Source organism: Rhinatrema bivittatum, chromosome 19 (genome assembly GCF_901001135.1).
Source record: "Rhinatrema bivittatum chromosome 19, aRhiBiv1.1, whole genome shotgun sequence".
NCBI classification, from domain to species: domain Eukaryota; kingdom Metazoa; phylum Chordata; class Amphibia; order Gymnophiona; family Rhinatrematidae; genus Rhinatrema; species Rhinatrema bivittatum.
Genome location: NC_042633.1, coordinates 27,694,816 through 27,716,095, shown reverse-complemented (window position 1 = coordinate 27,716,095; position 21,280 = coordinate 27,694,816). Strand labels below are relative to the sequence as shown.

Sequence of the window (21,280 nt, the reverse complement as noted above, 5' to 3'; positions counted from 1 at the left end):
GGAGTTTCCGTACAATGGATAAGCTATATCTGGCTAAGTTACTTAGCCAGCTTGCCTTTAAATATCTACCCCAGACATGTCAGAGAGTGGTTATTTTATTTATATTTCTAATTTCCAGCTCTCTACTCCCCCAAACATCCTCCCCTCAAAACCTCATCCCCACAACTCAATTCCCCCTAGAAAATGTACACACAACCCCCTCCCCTAATAGAATATCATCCCTGCAGCTCAGCTCCCCTCAGAAAACAATGACACAAGTCCTCTTCCCCAGAAAATCTTCCTCTCACAGTACAAACATGTCTGTCTGGTTTTCAGGATATCCAAAAAAAATAAAAAATATTTTATATAAATATATATATATATATATATATATATACCCACACACACTATACCAAATGCATATGCATTGTGGATGTCCTGAAAACCAGATTTCTTTCTGGCATTGCAGGACATCCTCAGGGCTGCTAACTTTACTTCCCTCTCATTGCACTATCTCTAGAGATCCACCTTAAGGCGGAGGGATTCTCCCCCTTTTCCCCAGCCTGACCTCAGCTGGTGGGCTGTGCACATGCGCAGTACGGGGGGGGGGGGGGGGCTTGTGTTTCTGTGTCAGAGAGGACTGGAGATGCCTTATCTGACCAGGAACAGGGGAATTTCCCGCTGCAGAATTCAGAGGGGAAACAGGGGGTGCACCAAGCACTCCAGCTCCAAGTAATTAGAGAAAACTTAAGCGCGACCAAAAGAACCCAAGGGCTCTTTCTCTTATGCTTGCAGGACTGGAAGGAGCAGGAAAGTCTCTGAATCAAAGGGAAACTTTTTGCCTGCCTAGGACTGGAAATTCCTGCAAGCCTCAGATCTGCAGAGGGGGAGAGGAGGGAGATTATCTGAGATCCCCAGGAATCAGCTGCGCATCCTCCTCTCCTGTTCACCATTCTCAGCCTCTGAGCAGGAACGGGGAACTCTCCAGCCTGAATCCCTCCCCGCAGCTGCAGAATTCAGAGGGAAATGTCTGCCCTGCTCTCTGATCCGGTAAGAGATTCTTCTCTCTCCCTCTGTATACAGGACACACGCACTTAAAGGGAAACTTTTCCCTGTGCAGCTCCTGCAGCCTCCCTTCCTCACAGCACAGGGCAAAGATCTTTACCTACAAGGGAAGGTTTGAGTTCTGCTCCCCCCTGAGATCAGCAGACTTTATCTGAGACCCCCAGGAATCAGCCGCACCCCCTCCTCTCCTATTCATCTTTCTCAGCCTCTGAGCTGGAACAGGGAAATCTCCAGCCTGAATCCCTCCCGCAGCTGCAGAATTCAGAGGGAAATGTCTGCCCTGCTCTCTGATCCGGTAAGAGATTCTTCTCTCTCCCCTTGTATACAGGACACCCGCACTTAAAGGGAAACCTTTCCCTGTGCAGCTCCTGCAGCCTCCCCTCCTCACAGCACAGGGCAAAGATCTTTCCACCCCTGTAGGCTTGACAAAAACAGATGTTTCCAAACCATTCCCCACCCATTGGACAACCATGTCCAGAAATGTTATACGTCTACTACTATGTATTGTAAACTTCAAATTCCCATCCAATAAATTTATCCAATGACTAAATACAGTAAGTTGCTGCTCATTCCCACACCAAATCCAAAAAAAGGTCATCGATGAACCTCTTCCACAAAATCACATACTGGAAAGTCAGGGCAGGATAAATATAAGACTCTTCAAAAGCCACCATATAAAGACAGGCGACAGAGGGGGCAACCGGGAACCCCATAGGGATGGGTGGGGAATGGTTTGGAAACAGAAATTCGATATTGCATTTTGATAGTTTCCATCCTAAAAGATTACGTGAAAGTATCCCCATCAGCCAGTTTTTACGTTATCGAAGAGTATGTTCCACGATGTCGGAATATAGACATAAAGCCCAGGAACTTATGGTAAAATTTAGACATCGTGGATATCCTAAAGGATGTATTTGTAAAGCCTTTAAACGAGGTCTATATGCTGATCGGGAAAATTTGTTGATTAAATCTGAGCGTTCAAGACTTGACAGAACAGTATGTTGCATTCCCTACTCATCCAGGAGTATGAATATTAGAGATATCATTTTGAAGTATTGGCCTATGTTGAAGGGGGTCCCTGGTTGCATTGAGAAACCAGTTTTTGTATTCAAGAAAGGGAAAAACATACGGACAATAGATGAAGTGGTTATGATGCATCAGAGGTACTAAGTAGGGGGCCGTGATGACGTACGTCGTACATTGCTGGGTAGCCCTTTATGCGCTGAGAGCGTGGGGATGCACAGGCAATGGTGCTGCGTGTAGAGTGGTGAATGATTAATATCAGGTGAGTTGTATGGATGCGTGTCTGGGCGTGGTATGAATGGTGAGTGGTGATTGGTGTTGAGATCTTTTGAGAAGGCAGCTGGAGTATGGTTAGAGTGCTCCTGGTTGGATTAGCTCGTGAGGAGAGACGGATTGGAGAAACTCCCTACAAGTGAAGCTGTTCGTACATGGTTATCTGGTGAAGATTTTGAGGTCTGGGAAACATCGGGTTCAAGCTTTGTCTGCGTGTTGTGAGTAGAGAATCTTTGGAAGTGTTGGACTGTTGGGAATTTGAGAGTATATTTAAGAATACTATGGCTCTATGTTTTAGGATAAGGATACAGAAGTATTTCAAAAAATTGGTGGTAAAGCTGGAATGGAGCTGGGTGAAGTGGTTTGAATAGGTGGGTAGCATGCCCCTTTATTATATCTGCGAGTAGTGGTTTGAAAAGTTAAGAAGTATTAGGTATATATTAAGATGTAATGTGGATTTGTTATTTGTGAAATTACGAGAGACTGATTTGACGGGGATTTGTGGATATAGACGGGATGTTTTGAAGTTAGTAAGTATGATCCTAAAGGGTATATTGGGAGAGGGGTGGTTTTGGAAATGAGTAAGGAAGTTATTAATATATGTGTATATTTTAGGTACTCAGTCGTGAATAGGAATATCTTCCCCCGAGGAGATTAAGTGTGTTAAAGGTTTCCCCTGAAGAAGCCCTGGTAGGGTGAAACAAGGCACCTTGTTGGGGTGAACATCATTGGAACGGGGTGAATGTTGAAAAATATTTTGGCAATAGTGAAATGGTTAGTGTATTAAATGTCTAAACAGCGAGTGAGTATTGAAATACATTTTGTATTTTATGGGGGGGGGTAATTAGGTTTTTATGAGTAAGTGTGAATGTGGATATGGGATATTAAAGGGATAGGGTTAGGAGATGTTTGTATTATAACATATATGAACTGTGTAATTTGAATATGATATTTCCACAAACATAAGAAGGATGAGGATGTTCATTATGTTTGATTAAATTGTATATTATATATATATTGTGTTAAGAGGAATAAGTGCAATATAAAACATAATACAAATTAAATAAATTATGTTTTTTGTATGGAATTATACATATGTTGTTGTATGCAATGAATTTGTTTTAGAAATTTATGACAGCGACAATTATTGATTCCCATTGTGTGGTGATGCTGTAATTATTGGGGGGATCTGGGATATCTCTCGTAGTATTGTGCCAGATTAGGTTACGTGTAGAACAGGTGATAGCCACTACCTATGTCTTTGGGGAATTAACCATCAAAGCCATCCTGCAAAAAGGCCAAGATGGGTAGCACAGACGTTTTCCTCACAATCAGTTCCCTTGCAGTGCATCATACCTCTTGTCACTGTCCAGAGAAAGTGCCAATGCTGGCACTCAGGAAGCACAGGACCCGCCCCGCTTAGCACACTCAGCAGACCCTGCCATGTCCCCCAAATGAAACAGCATTCACTCCTCTCCTCAAGATGGCTGACTGCTGAGAGACTGCTCTGCTCAGTGCTCCCTCCGGTCGCTTCAAAATCTCTCAACTTTCTTAGCTGGCATGGAGGAGGAAAAGACAGCCATCCTAATTAGGAGAGTAAGAGAGAGTCAGAAGGGCTGACGCACTGGTAATCCCCCTAAGCAGGAACATTTCACAGCCCCCTGGAAGCCCCTCAGCTATAAGAGTAGTTCCAACCAAGGGAGGCTCAGACCAAACTGACCTGCTGCCTCAGGAGCAGCCTCTCCTCTTCCAAATCACCTGACCAGGCCTATTTGAACTCACAGCATGGGATACATCTGAACCGTCTGCTGGAGACAGAGAATACAGGCAAGCTGAGACGGCATAGGATCCTAAATAGCAAATCTGTTTTCTGTCTCCATCTGCTGGTAGAGGACCATAAAGTATTTGCTATATATTATGTAGTTTTATGTCCCAAGGAATACCCAATCCATCTCAAATGCTTAATAGGAGGTACAGTAATCATGAAAGGTTAAGAACCTTTGCTATAATCTCCTGGCGAGCTGATCTCACTGACAGAGGCCATGTATCAAAGATTATTATATGCACATTATAATGAATTTGGAGGGAGAGAAACTGAGCGTGTCCTGTTTGCTGTTCCAGGCATCTGTCACATTCAGTGACGTCGCTGCTTATTTCTGGGAAGTGGAGTGGGGCATTCTGGGAGAATGGCAGAAGGAGCTGTACAAGAAGGTCATCAAGGAGATTCACGGCATCCTCACGTCACGGGGTAAATCTGTCTTTTCTATCATCTACTTCCCACAGACACATTGCAGGATGGCTGCTGCCATTTTATCAGGGTTGGGAAAATGCCAGGTCCTAGGTCCTATGAGCACCTAAAATTTAGGACCTGGCTTCTGATCTCATCTGAAGTCCAACAGGAGCTGCTGTCGCTCTCCAGGGTCCAGTGACAAACACCACTACCGCAAGCCTGACAAAAGATGCTGCTCTGGGCTGTGTGATAAAACCTCTATGTTCAGCTGGGCTTGAATGAAGCCTCTAGCTTGCATTTGTCTCTATAACCAAAGCTGGCCCAGGAGAACAGAAAGGAGGATTTACCTCTCTGTCTCCCACCTGAGAACCACAACTTCTGCGAAAGGGCCTGATATGTTAGCTCTACGATAGACAGCTATACTGTACAGCTTGTAACCCCTCCAGATGGTAACCAGGTGGCAAAGGTCAAACATCCCTTCTCTCCTTCTCACTGGTCCCTAGCTTGAGGAATCTTTATGACCCAGGGCTTGGATTTTCCTTCTCAAATGCTCCTAATGTGAAACCTGGCCGCCTCCTCTCCAGGAGGGCACATGCTTGCAGCGAAGACCTGACACCTGCAATATCTCCACCTAGGAGAGTCACAAAGAGAAGTGACTACAACAAAAGTCCTCCAGAATTTAATCTTAAACAAGTGGCAGCCGGTGACTGTCTCTTTTCAACAAGCTTTGGTGGGCAAATACACACATGAAGATTCATAGCCAATGACGCACACACAGACATAGCTAACGACACACACAAACCTCCATCAGAAGTGGAAACAGATGAACCCCCCCCCAGGAGCTCTACAAGTATAGTTTAAAACGTACATTTGCTATTTTTGTTGACAGGTTATTCAATTCTTAATCCTGATGTAATATTCAAGATTAAAAAGGAAGAGGAGAAATATTTCACTCAACGCTGTGAGCGGGAGGGAAAAGAACCCATGAAGGACCCCCCCATTAGTAAGTAAATGTTCTGCATTTAAAGGGCTCTGCATTTTCAGATCACATTTGGAGACCTAAAATCCCTTTCCTAATATAACATTAGCAGGTCCTGTGTGACTCCTTCTAGCCAGGTTTGTTTTCTCATCCCAGGCCTTCCCATCGTAACGTCTGTGTTCTCACTGAGCGTTAAACAAGAGGAAGATCTGCCCTTCATGGACCCTCCTGAATCAGAGATTCCCCCTCCTGTAACAGGCGAGTATCCGATTCCTCCTGGACGCCTTCACTAAGGTCAGCCGGTGCCATTTAGGAATTCAGCACAGGGAGGGTAAGAGTCCATCATCCTATCACTTAAACAGCGCTACTCAACATGTGCAGTGCTGTACCAAACCGTATAAGAGACAGTCCCTGGTCAGTAGCACTTACAAACATACATGGCAAAAGAGATTTGGGGAATGTCATTTAATAAGAAAATGGTTAAAATCAATAAGGGCTGTAAGGGAGATAATCAGGGGTTAAGATTTAAACGCAGCCTCAAAAAGGTGGGGTTTTAGACTGGAATTGAATAAGACAAGAGAGAGAGTGTGACGCACCCACTCAGGAAGCCCTAGTATACAGTGGAAAGCTTGGAGTTGGGAGTTGGCATGCAGAGGAGTGACCTGCCTGATGATCAGCGTTCAGGAGGGGAAGAGATAAGAGAGGAGGCTGAGCTGCCTGTGGAAATGGATAGGGAGACCTCATAGTGAGGTGAGAAGAGGGGTTCCTTATCATGCCCTAGAGCAGTCCAGCTGCATGGGTGTTTCCCCCACCCCTACCAGCAGATGGAGACAGAGAAGTAAAGCTTTTGCTGTACGGTATATGCTGGATGCAGTCCTCTGTATTCTCTGTCTCCAGCAGGAATCGGTAGAAGTGCAAACCCTGCATTTGGGCTGAAGAAGAGACAACCTAGGGATGTCAGGCTTCATCTTAGGAATGAGCAAGCAGTGGCCCTTGGAGTGGCCTTGGGCATCCAAATTATCCCTGACAACTGAAAAGCAGGCTGTTAATACAAACAAAAACCACCCTTTGAAATGTCTGTATGCCAATGCCAGAAGTCTAAGAAGGAAGATGTAGAGTGTACAGCACTGAATAAAGAGGTAGATATAATTGGCAGCTCAGAGACATGGTGGAAGGAGGACAACCGATGGGACAGTGCTATACCGGGGTACAAATTATATCGCAATGACAGAGAGGAGCATTTTGGAGGCGGGGTGGCGCTTTATGTCTGGGATGGCATAGAGTCCAACAGGATAAACATCCTGCATGAGACTAAATGTACAATTGAATCTTTATGGGTAGAAATCCCTTGTGTGTTGGGGAAGAGTATAGTGCTAGGAGTATACTACCATCCACCTGGCCAAAATAGTGAGATGGACAGTGAAATGCTAAGAGAAACTAGGAAAGCTAACCAAACTGGTAGTGCAGTAATAAGGAGAGACTTCAATTACCCCAATATTGACTGGGTAAATGTTACATCAGGACATGGTAGAGACAAAGTTCCTGGCTGGAATAAATGACCGCTTTATGGAGCTATTTGTTCAGTAACTGACGAGAGAGGGAGCTATTTTAGATTTAATTCTTGGTGGAGCACAGGATTTGGTGAGAGAGGTAACGGTGGTGGGGCCACTTGGCAACAGTGATCACAACATGATCAAATTTGAGTTAATAACTGGAAAAGGGATGATAAGTAAATCTACAGTTCTAGCACTAAAAGTTCAAAAGGGAAACTGATGAAATGAGGAAAATAATTAGAAAAAAAAACCTGAAAGGTGCAGAAGCAAAGTTTAACAGGCCGATGTAATATCGGCGTGGGTTAAACAGGCGATCATAACTGAGCACTCCTTCCCTTAATGCGCGCCGAACCACCTCTCCTGGGCACCCTCTTTATTTACTCTTTCAGATAACAGAAGGACTAGGTGGCACTCCATGAAGTTAGAAAGTAGCACATTTAAAACTAATCAGAGAAAATTATTTTTCATTCAACGCACAATTAAGCTCTGGAATTCATTGCCAGAGGATGTGGTTAAGGCAGTTAGTGTAGGTGGGTTTATAAAAGGTTTGGATAAGTTCCTGTCCATAAACTGCTATTAATCAAGTTGACCTAGGGAATAGCCACTGCTTATTACCAGCATTAGTACCATGGGATTTATTTATTGTTTGGGTATTTGCCAGATACTTGTATCCTGGATTGGCCACTGTTGGAGACAGGATGCAGGGCTTGATGGACCCTCGGTCTGTCCCAGTATGGCCATTAGTTATCTCATACTTAATCCAGCACCCAGCCCCCCTTCTATGGCTTACCACCAGGCTTGATTTCTGCTGATGATCAGCACAGCAGTACCCCTCTGTCCTTAGCTCTATACTTGTGGCAGCACCTGGGAACACAGCATAATTCTGAGCTCACTTGCACCGATAATAAAGGCTGTGGGGTTATTTTTCTAAATATATTGTAACCCTTTTTTCCCCCATAACAGATTCCCCCAATGTCAAACCAGACATTTTAATCCGATTTAAGGAAGAGGGCTTCAGGACGGAGCCCCGGGGATGTGAGGAAAAAGACAACCTAGTGATCACGTGCGCACGTGAGGAACTGCACGAAGCAGGTGATGCAGCCTGGAATAAAAGCGAGTGATGGGCTGACCCAAATACTTATTACAAGAAAGATGCATTCTCTGGACGAGACACAGTGAGGCGGTGTTAGAATCAAGAACTTGGCCTTCTAACCTTTGCTGGCTGGACGATGTGTTCTGTTTCCATTATTTCAGATATTTTTTCCTTTCATTTTCGGGACTCACCTTGTTTTGTTCCCTTCATTCTCCCTTCACCATTTTCCCAGAGCCTGTCTCTCTTCCCATAGGTGGCAACTCCTCTCCCCTCTGAAATCTGCGTTTTCTTCTCGCCCCCTTTCATTCTTCCTTCCCTCATTCTGACCTCTCTCAGTGCCCACCTTTCCTTCCTCCCTCCCTCCCTGCAGCTTGTGTGGGCCGGGCGGTGCTGGCAGCCAGAGAGAGGCGGGCAGGGTGGCCCTGCTGGGAGAGGCGGAGGAAGGGAGATAGGGTGGTCCCCCACTGGGAGCAGCAGGAGGGGAGGAGACAGAGAGGTCAACATTGGAAATGGCAAGCGGGAGAACAGCGAAATGCCTGTGAAAAATAAAACGCTGTCAGCTGCCCTCTAAAAGTGCAGGAACAGGAAATCTGAAGTCCATCGGGTAAGCCGGTCCCGCTACAGAGGATGATCTCTCCCGAGTGTCATGGAAACAAGCAAGGCGCAGCGAGGGAATGTCCGGTAGAATGCGATCCGCTGATCTGAGCGGTGCACGGACACATCGGGGCGCCTCGTGGCTGACGTGCTCGGCATTACCAAACTCGCAATCACTGGACTCTCCCTTTTACAGGGAGCCAGTGCAGAGAGTGTGCAAAACTGGAGTTACGGGAGCAGATAGCCAACGAGCAATTTTCAAAAGCCCCCCGACACCGGTAAAACTACATTTACATTTGAAAATCCCGCCCCCATAAAATATATTAAACATTTTAAGGTGAATTTTCACAGAACCGTGTGCATACAAATCAGAACATACACATGTAAATAGCCTCTACTTGCACCTCAAAATGCACATGCAGGAAGGGTATGGGAGTACATTTGCGCCTGCAGATCAATTGCAGGAACTGGTAGACTAATTCGGAGAGCTGGCATGTTAGAAAATCTCCCGACTTATGCTCATAAGAACTGACTTATGGGGGGGGGGGGGGATAAATGTGTGTAAAAATCTCCATGCATATATTTTTAACATTAGACGTAAAAGTATGCAAGTAGAGCAGTTGCGCACTACTCATCTGGGAAAATTCCTATTTATCCGGCTAGATCTTGAAAGCAGCACTTATCCGGGCAAGTTCTGATTTATCCGGCTACGTAGCAGCATAGTTGCAACTTATCTGGCTAAGTCTTCAAACGCCACTGATCCGGCTAAGTCAGATAGCCAGATAAGTCTAAAAAGCACTACTTATCCGGCTATCTGCCTCAGCCCGATCAGTGGCGTTTGAAGACTTAGCCAGCTAAGTAGCAGGCTATGCGCGTGTCTTATAAAATCCAGCATACTTTTGTTTGCGCCTGGTGCGCAATCTAACTGGCAACCGCAGTCCACATTCTGAACCTGCGCACAACAGAACCCAAGAACGGACACCACGGGCCCAGTGAGAGCCACACAGCAAAAAACAGGAGACCCAGTCACCACCTTCTTCCACTCCCGTACCACAACAAAAACCCATCAGTCAACAATTTTACATACTGAAGTGCTGCGAGGACTCAACTTTCATTAGAACGATTCTGCACACACAATACCCCAACCACAAACGGGTGAGAAAACAAAAGGGCATATCCATAATCATCTAATCAATCCACACCCATCTAGACATAAGAACTGCCATACTGGGTCAGACCATGGGCTCATCAAGCCCAGCATCCTGTTTCCAGCAGCGGCCAATCCAGGCCACAAGTTCCTGGCAGGATCCCAAATAGTAGATAGATCCCATGCTACTTACTCCCAGGGATAAGCATTGGCTTCCCTCAAGTCTACTTCATTAATAGCAGTTTATGGACTTTTCCTCCAGAAACTTGTCCACACATTTTTTAAACCCAGCTACACTAACTGCCTTAACCACTTTCAGAGCTTAATTGTGTGTTGAGTGAAAAAGAATTTTCTCCGATTAGTCTTAAATGTGCTACTTGCTAACTTCATGGAATGCCCCCTAGTCCTTCTATTATCTGAGAGAGTAAATAAGCAATTCACATTTACCCGTTCTATGCCACTCATGATTTTAGAGACCTCTATCATATCCCCCCCTCAGCCGTCTCTTCTCCAAGCTTGGCCTTCATGGACACTCGGTCTGGCCCAGTATGGCAAGTCTTATGTTCTTCAGGTCATTCAAATTTGTTGTTGAATTGTTACATCATTACTGGTTGGATAAGACAATTTGTAATGAGCATTTGGAGCCTTACCTGAGATCACATAGCCGAAAGCTGCTGCCGATGCTGCATGGTCCCTTCAGTCCCATCAGGTAAAAGGAAAACATTGAAACGGTGCCCTTCGCCGAGCCTTTCTGTAAGATCTTGAGTGCATGCAGATATCGAAAACGGAAGCCCCTTGGGTCTGAAACAAACGGGAAATCATTGAAAATGTTAAGTCCAGAAGCTTTGTAAGAAAAGATTGTAAATACTCAATAGGGTCCAAACCTTCTGGAATGCCCGAGTTGTTTGTACAAGATCCCATTTCAAAATCACAACTTTTTTTCTTTTTTTTTTTAATTTGCCGCTGCAATCCAGAAATTAGATGCAAATTTGTCACCATCTGCCATTGGCGTGCCCCAGCCTTTGATTGCACGATAGAAAGCCCTGGGTCCTCAAGCTGCAGTTTTCGTGGCCCAGGTATTGTGGGAAACTGTGTGTGTGCTCCCTGTCTTGGTCCTTTTTCATCGTTATGGTGGGTCCTTAACTCCTTCCACCGGGATACTTACATTTTCAGGGCTCCCAGCATTGCCATCATCTCACTTTCACCCAAGGGTTGCTTTTCTCAAGCCACTATCCAAGGCCGTTTCAAAGCTGACGGTCTCTTCCCATGTTGCTAACAGGCGGCCACGGTTCCAATCCTGACCCCACAGCAGAGATCCTGAAGATGGAAGAGCCTCATGTCAGCGACCAGCCAGAGGGAGGACAGGAGGATACGGATTCCAAGAACGGTGAGCAAACAATTTCTTTCTAATAAACTCATTTCGGCCCTTTAGGGGCGATGGCGGCCTCAACCTCAAAGCACCGCCATCGCCTTAAACGGCCAGTCAGGTCCCCAAATGAAAAGAAAGTGTAGCGTTCATGCACAGCAATGCCCCCCTTTGCGGTGCTGTTTCCACCATGCGTGACATTTATACGTTTTTTAAACTTTGAGGAGTCGGGGCTAACTCAAGCGGTGGCCCTGACCCCCGCTCAACCTTTTTTTTGCCACAGCTATTTTTTTTTTTTTTTTTTACGGGCCCTTTAACTGTAATACGGGACCCTCGGGATCCGCAGTAGGGTCCCGGGGGCCCCAGCGTCACAGTTTCCACTTTCCAGGAGGTGTTGCTATTTTATCACGGCTGACCACGTTCTCGGTTGGCGGCGATAAATTATCAACATGAAATTGCCTATGAATGACTTTTTCTTCGCATGCATGTGCATTATTCATGCATGCAAATCGCATGCAAAGCAAGTCATTGTAATAGGGAAGGCAACCTGGGTGGGGCCATGCATAATATCGCGTATATCTCCTACTGTCCATATTGCTCGATATACATTGTTTAACATGCATTAGAGCACTACCTCGGCTTGATGCATCTCCCAGATGGGCTGTTACTCTTTATTCATATGCAGTTGCCCACTTCCTGTTATGTATCAGATGGAATTACCAACAAAATATAAGGGATATATATAGTATGCAATCAAAACAAGAGAAAATAACTAGCTACATAAATCAATATAGGCTGCAAGAAAATAATAATTTAATCTCTGGAATCAATAAATAATGCTGTGACTGTAATGTATTATTTAAAACAAGATTGTTAATGTAGAGATAAGACCTAAGTATTGGCAAGAGATCTGAATTAACAGAAACTTCTAATGGCCAATTGGTCCAATCATCGGTCTTGTAATCTCTAATTGTGATTTGGTGAATTTTAATAAAAATCTTTTAATTATTAACTGTAGTAACGTACTTACATATTAATTTATTAATTTTTGCTTTTTTATAAAATTGGAACAAATGTCTATTGGCACTAGTTAAACAACACTGTGACTTGTGTTCAATTTTGATGTTCTGAATTTGCTTGAAATCAAGCTTAATTCATATTATATTTCTTGAAAAAATTCTTGAACTTGATTTCCCAAGTGATAAGAGTAGAAAATATATTTGTCACTCTTAATTAATGTCCTTCAACTTTTTTTGACTTTTAATTGATGTCCTATATACTTTGTTGTAATTGATTTTAATGAAGTGACAAATCGTTCACTCAGCTAAATCAACGGCTGTGCTGTGCTGTGCTGTTTGAAGGACTCAAACGTCTCAAAAAAGTAACGTTTTGTTACTATTCAGCAACTTTGTAGCGCTTTGCTGAATCGACGGCTGTGCTGTTTGAAAGGACTCAGACATCTCAAAAAAGTAACAATTGTTACTGTTCAATGACTTTGTAACAATTTGTAGAACTCAAAAGTCTCTGTATAAATAGAACACAGTGTTGACTGATAAAATTATTTAGAACTGGTCCAATGTCATTGTGTCTCAAAGATCAATATAAGCTTCTCTGCAGCCAATTGTGTAATGCAACCAATTGTGTAATGCAGATTAAAGCAATCAAATTTCAGTCTTGCAGTTAAATATAGGACGGGCGGTATAATTCACTCCATCTCTCATACAATCAGCGTGTTTTGCGAAACGCAGCCGGCGTTTCGCAAAACACGCTGCTTCAGGGCAGACTAATTTTTGGAGAGAAACTTCTTCTACTGCAGTCGGGTTTCAGACGGTTATTAGACCCTCTGGGTCTCAGTTACGGCAGAGCAGAGTGAAAGAATAATCTGCAACGCATGTGATCATCAAATAACGCATGTGATCATCAAATAATCTGCAACGCATGTGATCATCAAAATTTAAGATAAGTGTTCTGCCGTTTACAAATATTGTCGGGACACAAGATTGTATGAGAGACGGAGTGAATTATACCGCCCGTCCTATATTTAACTGCAAGACTGAAATTTGATTGCTTTAATCTACATTACACAATTGGTTGCATTACACAATTGGCTGCAGAGAAGCTTATATTGATCTTTGAGACACAATGACATTGGACCAGTTCTAAATAATTTTATCAGTCAACACTGTGTTCTATTTATACAGAGACTTTTGAGTTCTACAAATTGTTACAAAGTCGTTGAACAGTAACAATTGTTACTTTTTTGAGACGTCTGAGTCCTTTCAAACAGCACAGCACAGCACAGCCGTCGATTCAGCAAAGCGCTACAAAGTTGCTGAATAGTAACAAAACGTTACTTTTTTGAGACGTCTGAGTCCTTTCAAACAGCACAGCACAGCCGTCGATTCAGCAAAGCGCTACAAAGTTGCTGAATAGTAACAAAACGTTACTTTTTTGAGACGTTTGAGTCCTTCAAACAGCACAGCACAGCACAGCCGTTGATTTAGCTGAGTGAACGATTTGTCACTTCATTAAAATCAATTACAACAAAGTATATAGGACATCAATTAAAAAGTCAAAAAAAGTTGAAGGACATTAATTAAGAGTGACAAATATATTTTCTACTCTTATCACTTAGGAAATCAAGTTCAAGAATTTTTTCAAGAAATATAATATGAATTAAGCTTGATTTCAAGCAAATTCAGAACATCAAAATTGAACACAAGTCACAGTGTTGTTTAACTAGTGCCAATAGACATTTGTTCCAATTTTATAAAAAAGCAAAAATTAATAAATTAATATGTAAGTACGTTACTACAGTTAATAATTAAAAGATTTTTATTAGAATTCACCAAATCACAATTAGAGATTACAAGACCGATGATTGGACCAATTGGCCATTAGAAGTTTCTGTTAATTCAGATCTCTTGCCAATACTGAGGTCTTATCTCTACATTAACAATCTTGTTTTAAATAATACATTACAGTCACAGCATTATTTATTGATTCCAGAGATTAAATTATTATTTTCTTGCAGCCTATATTGATTTATGTAGTTAGTTATTTTCTCATGTATCAGATGGAGCCTTAGCCAAACAATTGTCTTTAAATAATAATATGGAGGTGTTTGCATATGTATGTTCTCCATAGCTGTAAAATTAATGATCATATGCTCCTTTTTATCCAACAGCTGATGGTTACAGGCGTAATAATATATGGCAGAGAATGTATGATGGGCAACAGGGGGAGGAATGGAAAGAGAGAGACCCCTCCAGAGTCTGTGAAGGAGGTATGAATACAGAAACACCACCCAGAGTGAAAGAAAAAGCCCCAAAAGAAGAGAGACTGAAGATGTGTATGGAACAAAGGAGAAATTCCAGCCACTGCCCAAATCCTGTACAAACTCAGAGACTCAAAGAAGAGAAACTATTTCGAAGTGCTGATACTTGGCAAAACCTCACCACAAACTCACATTCTGTTAAGCACCAAGCAAATACTGAATGTGGAGACACAGTCATATCAAGTCACACATATATCCAACTATATCAAAGGGAGAAAATATTTAAGGGTACCGAAGGTGATGAAAGAACTAAGAAAACAAAATGTATAGCACACAGAAAAGAATCCATGAAAAATAAATCTTTGAAATGTACTGAGTGTGGAAAATACTTTTCCTGCAGAGGTGAGCTGGGACAGCATAAAAGAATTCATTCAGGAGGGAGACCATTTCAAAGTACTGAATATGAAGAAAGGTTTGATATGAAGACAAAAGAGAAAGAACGTAAAATAATTTGCACACAAGACAAACCTTTTAAATGTACTGAATGTGAGAAATGTTTTAGATATAAATCATGGCTTATAATCCATCAGAAATGTCACAAAGGGAAGAAGCCTTTTAAATGTTCTGTATGTGATAAATGTTTCCATTGGAAAAGCCACCTGCAGCTGCATGGAACGACTCACATGTCAGAGAAACCATTTAAATGTTCTGAATGTAATAAATGTTTCAGCCAGAAATATGTTCTAAGAAAACATAAACGAATCCACACTGGTAAGAAACCATTTAAATGTTCTGAATGCGATAAATGTTTCAGAGAGAAATTTGTTCTAAGTGAGCATAAAAGAATCCACACTGGTGAGAAACCATTTAAATGTTTAGAGTGTAATAAATGTTTCAAGCGGAAAAGCCATCTGCGACAGCATGAAATGACCCATGGGGATGAAAAACCATATACATGTTCTGAATGTCATAAATGTTTCAGGCAGAAATCTGTTCTAAAGAAACATGAAAGAATTCATAGTGGTGAGAGACCATTTGAATGTTCTGAATGTAATAAATGTTTCATTTGGAAAAGTCAACTACAACTGCATGAAATGACCCACAGGAACGAGAGGCCATTTAAATGTTCTGAATGTGATAAATGTTTCACCCATAAATCTGGCTTAGGAACACATGTAAGAATCCACTCTGGGGAGAAGCCATTTAAATGTTCTGAATGTGATAAGTGTTTCAGTCAGAGATCTGGTCTAAGAAGACATGAAAAAATCCACACTGGAAAGAGAGAAAAACTGAAAACATCTCCCAGACTGAGGATTGCAACATAAAGGAACTGGAACAGGAAGTTATATATAAATACATATATCATTGAAAAAAAAAAGATCAGTACAGAATACTGCAGGAGACTGAAACTGATATTGAAAAGTGCTTTCTTAGCACAGACTAAAATGCAAATTATTAATCAGCTTGCATTCCTGGCACTCTCACTCAGCTTTGAAATACTATACTAGTCCCATAATGATTTTGAAAAGTTGGATGTAAAAATAAGAAATTTCCTCCATGCCCATCAGCTAATCTATAAGAAGAAATGTATGTAGGATGTCCTGGGATAACTGAGTGGTGAGTAGATGTCTTCGGTGGAGCTCCATATGAGCCAGTGGAATCATTTAAATTTTTAAATAAAAGTGAATTCCTTGATTCAATTTTATGGACATGGCAGAGCTGACTTTCTGGGGACAACTTTGTTATTCACAAGAATCATGAAATGTTGATTACATTTGAAGAGACTTGTGCGTGAAAAAGTGAAGACACAGGAAGACAGAATGATGCCAGAGTCTAGCACTGCACTGGAGGGGATGTCAGAAACTTTGCTGCATGAGCTCACAAAAGCAGTTTCAGCAGCTGTGAAGGATAAACTACAAAAACCTCAGTCGTCGCAGGATAAACTTAATGGAAAAATGGAAACAACAATGATGCCATTACTGAAATAGAACAGAGAATGATGCACAAGAAGACAGAGTGGCAGCTCTAAATGAAAGTGTGCTAGAAATACGGAGGAAAAATCAATTGAAAGACAGAAGAGAAGATCTGGAAAAATGGCAGTAAAAGGAATAATATTCATCATATTGTTGGATGCCCTGAGTGTGAAAGGAGAGCTAAGCTGCTGGAGGTCCTTGGAATAGTCAAGTGTGGTGCGAAAGTTGTAATTGAGAGAGCACAGGGACTGGGGACATTGCAAGAAGGCAATGGCAAACCCGAAGAACAAAATCACTAAAATACTCAATTCTGTGGAAGAGCCTAAGATATTTTGAGCTTACTGAATGAAAAAGGAGTTGCACTATGAAAATAGCAAACTTTTACTATTTCTGGATTTTTCAGCCAAAGTCTTAGCTAACTCATAGGGGGTCATTTTCAAAAGGATTTACACGTGCAAATGTAACAACTATTGTAGCAATTTTCAAAAGCCACGTAAAGTGCACTTACACAGGTAAATCCTATGGACAATTCAATGGCACATATTGTAGCACTTTTCAAAAGCTCACTTACATGGGTAAAGTGCATTTACTTGTGTATAACCCATTTTTAAGCCTGTAAATGCTTTTGAAAATCAGGCCCACAGACAGCCAACCTCCACAGTGCACAGTTATTTCACAAAGGTATTAAATTCTCTCTACAATTGTCTGCAAAGTTCTTTCCAATTGGGGAGAAAAAGGTCTTTGCTAACAAAGAAGAAGTGGAAAACTGAATGGAGACTATTTTATATATATAGAAAGGGTAACTTTAAAGCATTCATGAGCATGCCCATATGCGCAGTTATACGGACGCTGCGTGCATGCACACATATTTTATATAGAAAATATGCCAAAGTATACCAAACAACATGTTTGTGTAGCAAATATGCATGTATGTTAAATATAGCCGCATACGTTTTGACTTCTCTGGCTAAGTGGCGACTTTTCCAGCTAAGTAAGATAAGCCAGAAAAGTGCTCCATAGGTGAATAAATATGTTGTGTTGGGCCAACCGCGCAGGGCCAGTGGAAGCATTAGGTGAGGTAGGCGGTGGCCTAGGGCACCAGAAGTGGGTGGGGCGGCGTAGTATCTGGGAAGGGTGGCTGGCTTGAAAGGACAGGCGAGATGAGAAGTGGCGTGGGTGAGGCACAGAGCTGGAGGGCGTGTTCCGGTTTTGGGCCTGTATTTCTTTGAGGAGCTGAGGTCGTTTGTCCTGTGCGATTTGAGTGAGAGAGATCACGTGACAACGTCACCACCTAGGGCAGCTGGACACACTTCCACCAGCACTGCGACGATGGGGGCCATCTCGCAGCCGGCCTCACTTACCCAGGCCATCGTGGCAGGACGCAGCCATTTCCACAATGCCGATGCTGTGCAGCAGCCTCTTAAGCGCATGCACCTCTCCTCATCTCTTATTGACACTGCACCGTGGCGTCAAACGATTACATCACTGCCATTTAAACCTCTACATTCCTGCTTGCCGGCACCTCCACAACAGGTCTCCTGCGCTCCAGCAGTAGTTGCTTCGGCATTCCTACCTTGTTCTCGCTTCCTTCCTGCGTATCCCTGCCTGGTCCTAGTTTGCCTCTTCGTTGTCTTACTCCTGGGTTCCTTCTCTTGCCTCATGTGCTCTGCCTTGTTCCTGCCTTCCTCCTTGTCGGTGTCTTCCCTCTGGCTCGACTCTCAACCCTGTCATGACCTTGGACTGGACCTGGACTTCACCTTGCCTTGACCTCAGCTCGGCCACCAACTCAGCCTTTTGGCATCACCTTCGTGTCCGACCAGGAAAGTCCTACCAGGCTGCGAGAGCCTGCGGGCTCAACCCAAGGGGGAGGTTGTTGGCTAGGCAGAAGGCCTACTCCCGTGGTGTGTCAGCCACCACCGAAGGCCCATCTTGTGCTTGTACAAGATAGGCTGCACAAACTTAACACTGATATTAGGGCTCACTACCTTATGTTGAGGCAACTAGCAATTGAAGACTTATCTGGCTATCTTACTTATCCACCTATGTAGCGCTTTTTAAGACCTATCCTAAGTCAAAATGTATCCGGATAAGTGGTGGACATCTGCTATGTGTGTGTATTTGTTCTCCTAATTTTAATCATTTACATGAGGAAATGTAACTTGCATATTTTCCTTTTAGCACTTGTCGGCTTTTACGTTTGTAAATTATCAAATGCTATAACGTGCGCACGTGAAAGAAATTACCAGTCTGACCAATTAGTCCACCAGTTTGCCCAGTCTATCTCTAGGTCATCAAGACCCTCCCTGGTTCTTCAGCCTGCATTTCCCCCCAGTTTACCCAGTTCCTTCACCCAGTCAGTATTTGCCTATAAAGAAGTTTATTCTGATTCACACTTAATTATCAGGTGTAAATATGCGCAGGTAACAGTCACATTGTACGTTGCATTCGCAGGTTTTAAAATAGCAATTTATACGCGTAAATGTTGGCTCTGACCTGCAACGTCCCTGGCCCACCTGCTTTTTATATAAACACATTTATTTGCGTACCATTACTTTGCCGTATATCTTTGAGATTTATAAAACAGCTCGTGAATATGCGCTACTTGAACACGCATGTGCTCATATTTATGTGTGCAACTCTTTTTTCGCCTTATAGTGAGTAAAGAAATAGAATTCGATGAGATTAACCAAGACAAAACAAAGAGAGGTAGGTAACCATAAACAAGGAACAGAATACAAGAGTTGGTGCACATATAATGGTAAAGTAATGGAATAACACAACGACTACATCTAAAAGCAAATTAGAAAAGGCACAAGAAACAATGTCAAGTAAATATACAATAATTAAAAACCAAAACCCAACATCATGTTTCTGCATAAAGATGAATTTTAAAAGCCTGACACGTGCATCAACTAGGGGATGCGCGAAGAAGTCGGGCCCGCGCGTGCCGACCGTATTTTAAAAAGCTGCCAGACACGCGCGCACAACCCGCTGTGCGCAGATATGAAAAGTTTCCAAAAGAGGGTAGGGCGCGGGCATGGTCTGGGCGTTTCGGGGCCTGCTCACGAGATGCGCGTGGAACTACTTACACGCCGTGGTGCGCGCCGCGGAATATTACGTTTGCTACAGATGATGTGTAAGCCATAAAATAAAAGGAGCGAGCCATTTCTGAAGGGTTTAAAGGGTCTGGGGTAACTGAGGGGACGTGTACGCTATTAAACCAGGGCGGTTGGGAGGACCTAGCTATTAGCTGGATGAACTGGTAGACATACTGGTAAACTGGCAAAATTCCCCAACTTACGTGGTAGAAGCAGGATGGTGCACTTATGCGCGTGCCCACTTAAAATTTGGTGCACATGCATATGGCCAGGCTATTTTATAACATGCGTGCATATACATGGCAATGTGCGCCTGTGTGCCGGTTTGAAAGTTACCATCATACTGTCTGCCACAGGTGCATATACAGTCAATTCATAAATGGTGCAGATTCACTGTGAATGTGCCTAAAAAAGCAAGCAGAGGTTCAAAGCATCAAAAAATCATGAACCAGAAAAGGAGCATCCCAAGAGAAATTACACAAGAGAAACGACAAAATGGATTAAAGAAGAAACATACCTCAAAACAAATGAAGAGGAGTATCTTATCCTTGAGAAAATGGTACGGAGTTCCCTGCTGTTCCAAAATCAAACCAAAATAATAACCACAAAATAGAAAAATAAATGCATAAAAAAGAAAAACCCATGGGCAACACTGACCTACTTTACCAGAACAAATGAGGCCCAAGTGACAACAGCTAGAACTCTCCCAAAGGGGACAGCTGTACCACACAGGTAAAGAACCTAAAGGTCTGGAGGAAGGAGAAAAGAAACTGTATATGAGAAATAACATTAAAAAAAATAATAAAAATAAAAGAAATATTTTAAAAGTAATATTAAATATGTAAAATAGATAAAAAGTAAAAAATAAAAGTAAAATACATACAGAGGCACACACAAATAAAAAAATAAAAAATATTATTAAAAATATTAATATTGAAAAAATGTTTTAAATTATTTTGGGGTATGTTTCTTCCTTAATCTGTCTTTTCTCTTGTGTAATTTTTGTGTTGGTTTTAGTTCCTCACTTTTTATGGTTGCTGCCTCGCATGCTTTTATAGGCACATTCTCGGTGAATCAGCACCATTTATGTTGACTGTATAGTCCTCTGAGGCAGGCAATCCGTCAAAACATGATCATGTTGGTTTTTTGTTTTTAATTACTGCATTTTATGTTCTGCATTTTTGTATAATAAATATTTGGCTGTGACTTTTGCAATTTGCTTTTAGATATATTTATTCTTTAATTATTCCATTACGTTACCATCATCGGGGGATTTTAAAATCCCCAGTGCACGCCAACACTGGCAGATACGCGCATATTTTCAGAGTGGCCCGGCCATATCTGCCGGTACGCGTGGAAGTGCCGAGTTCTTGAAAAGGGGCGGGCTGGGTGCGGGGTCTGGGCGGGGGCCGGCCGGGACAGCGCGTGCCGGCAGCTGGCTGGTGCGCTGAACTTACTTCTGCTCAGGAGAGCAGGTACATTCAGAAACAAAAAAAAAATGAGGATAGGGTGGGTTTAGGGGTCGGGGTGGAGAGGGGAAAAGGAAGGTTACTTAGGGGGTAAGGGAACTGGGGAAAGGCCCGATCGCGTCGCTGCGTGTTGATTACAAAATCCCCCCCCCCTTGCACAT

The 21,280-nt window shown here is 42.7% G+C and overlaps 2 protein-coding genes across 5 annotated transcripts in view; one reads left to right on the top strand and one right to left on the bottom strand.

Moving 5' to 3' along the window:
- Window positions 1-11,219, bottom strand: part of LOC115080630 (zinc finger protein OZF-like) — a 32,866-nt gene extending 21,647 nt beyond the window's left edge. For both annotated transcript variants that reach the window (XM_029584928.1, XM_029584929.1), the window contains exons 1-2: window positions 11,102-11,219; window positions 10,587-10,737 (exon numbers count right to left, since the gene is read on the bottom strand). The gene's annotated coding sequence lies outside the window, so the exon portion shown is untranslated. The remainder of the gene's footprint in view (window positions 1-10,586; window positions 10,738-11,101) is intronic.
- On the top strand, window positions 612-20,426 carry LOC115080627 (oocyte zinc finger protein XlCOF6-like). Of its 3 annotated transcripts, none has more exons than XM_029584915.1 (8): window positions 612-1,029; window positions 4,462-4,588; window positions 5,460-5,573; window positions 5,706-5,807; window positions 8,066-8,194; window positions 10,911-11,012; window positions 11,216-11,323; window positions 14,490-20,426. In XM_029584915.1, the coding sequence occupies exons 1-8, from the start codon at window positions 1,006-1,008 to the stop codon at window positions 15,902-15,904; spliced, it is 2,121 nt and encodes a 706-aa protein (XP_029440775.1). In that variant the 5' UTR covers window positions 612-1,005; the 3' UTR covers window positions 15,905-20,426. The 3 variants fall into 3 exon arrangements, with proteins under 3 accessions (XP_029440775.1, XP_029440777.1, XP_029440776.1); XM_029584916.1 differs by lacking the exon at window positions 612-1,029 and adding an exon at window positions 1,206-1,339; XM_029584917.1 differs by lacking the exon at window positions 10,911-11,012.
- Window positions 20,427-21,280: the final 854 nt, after the last annotated feature.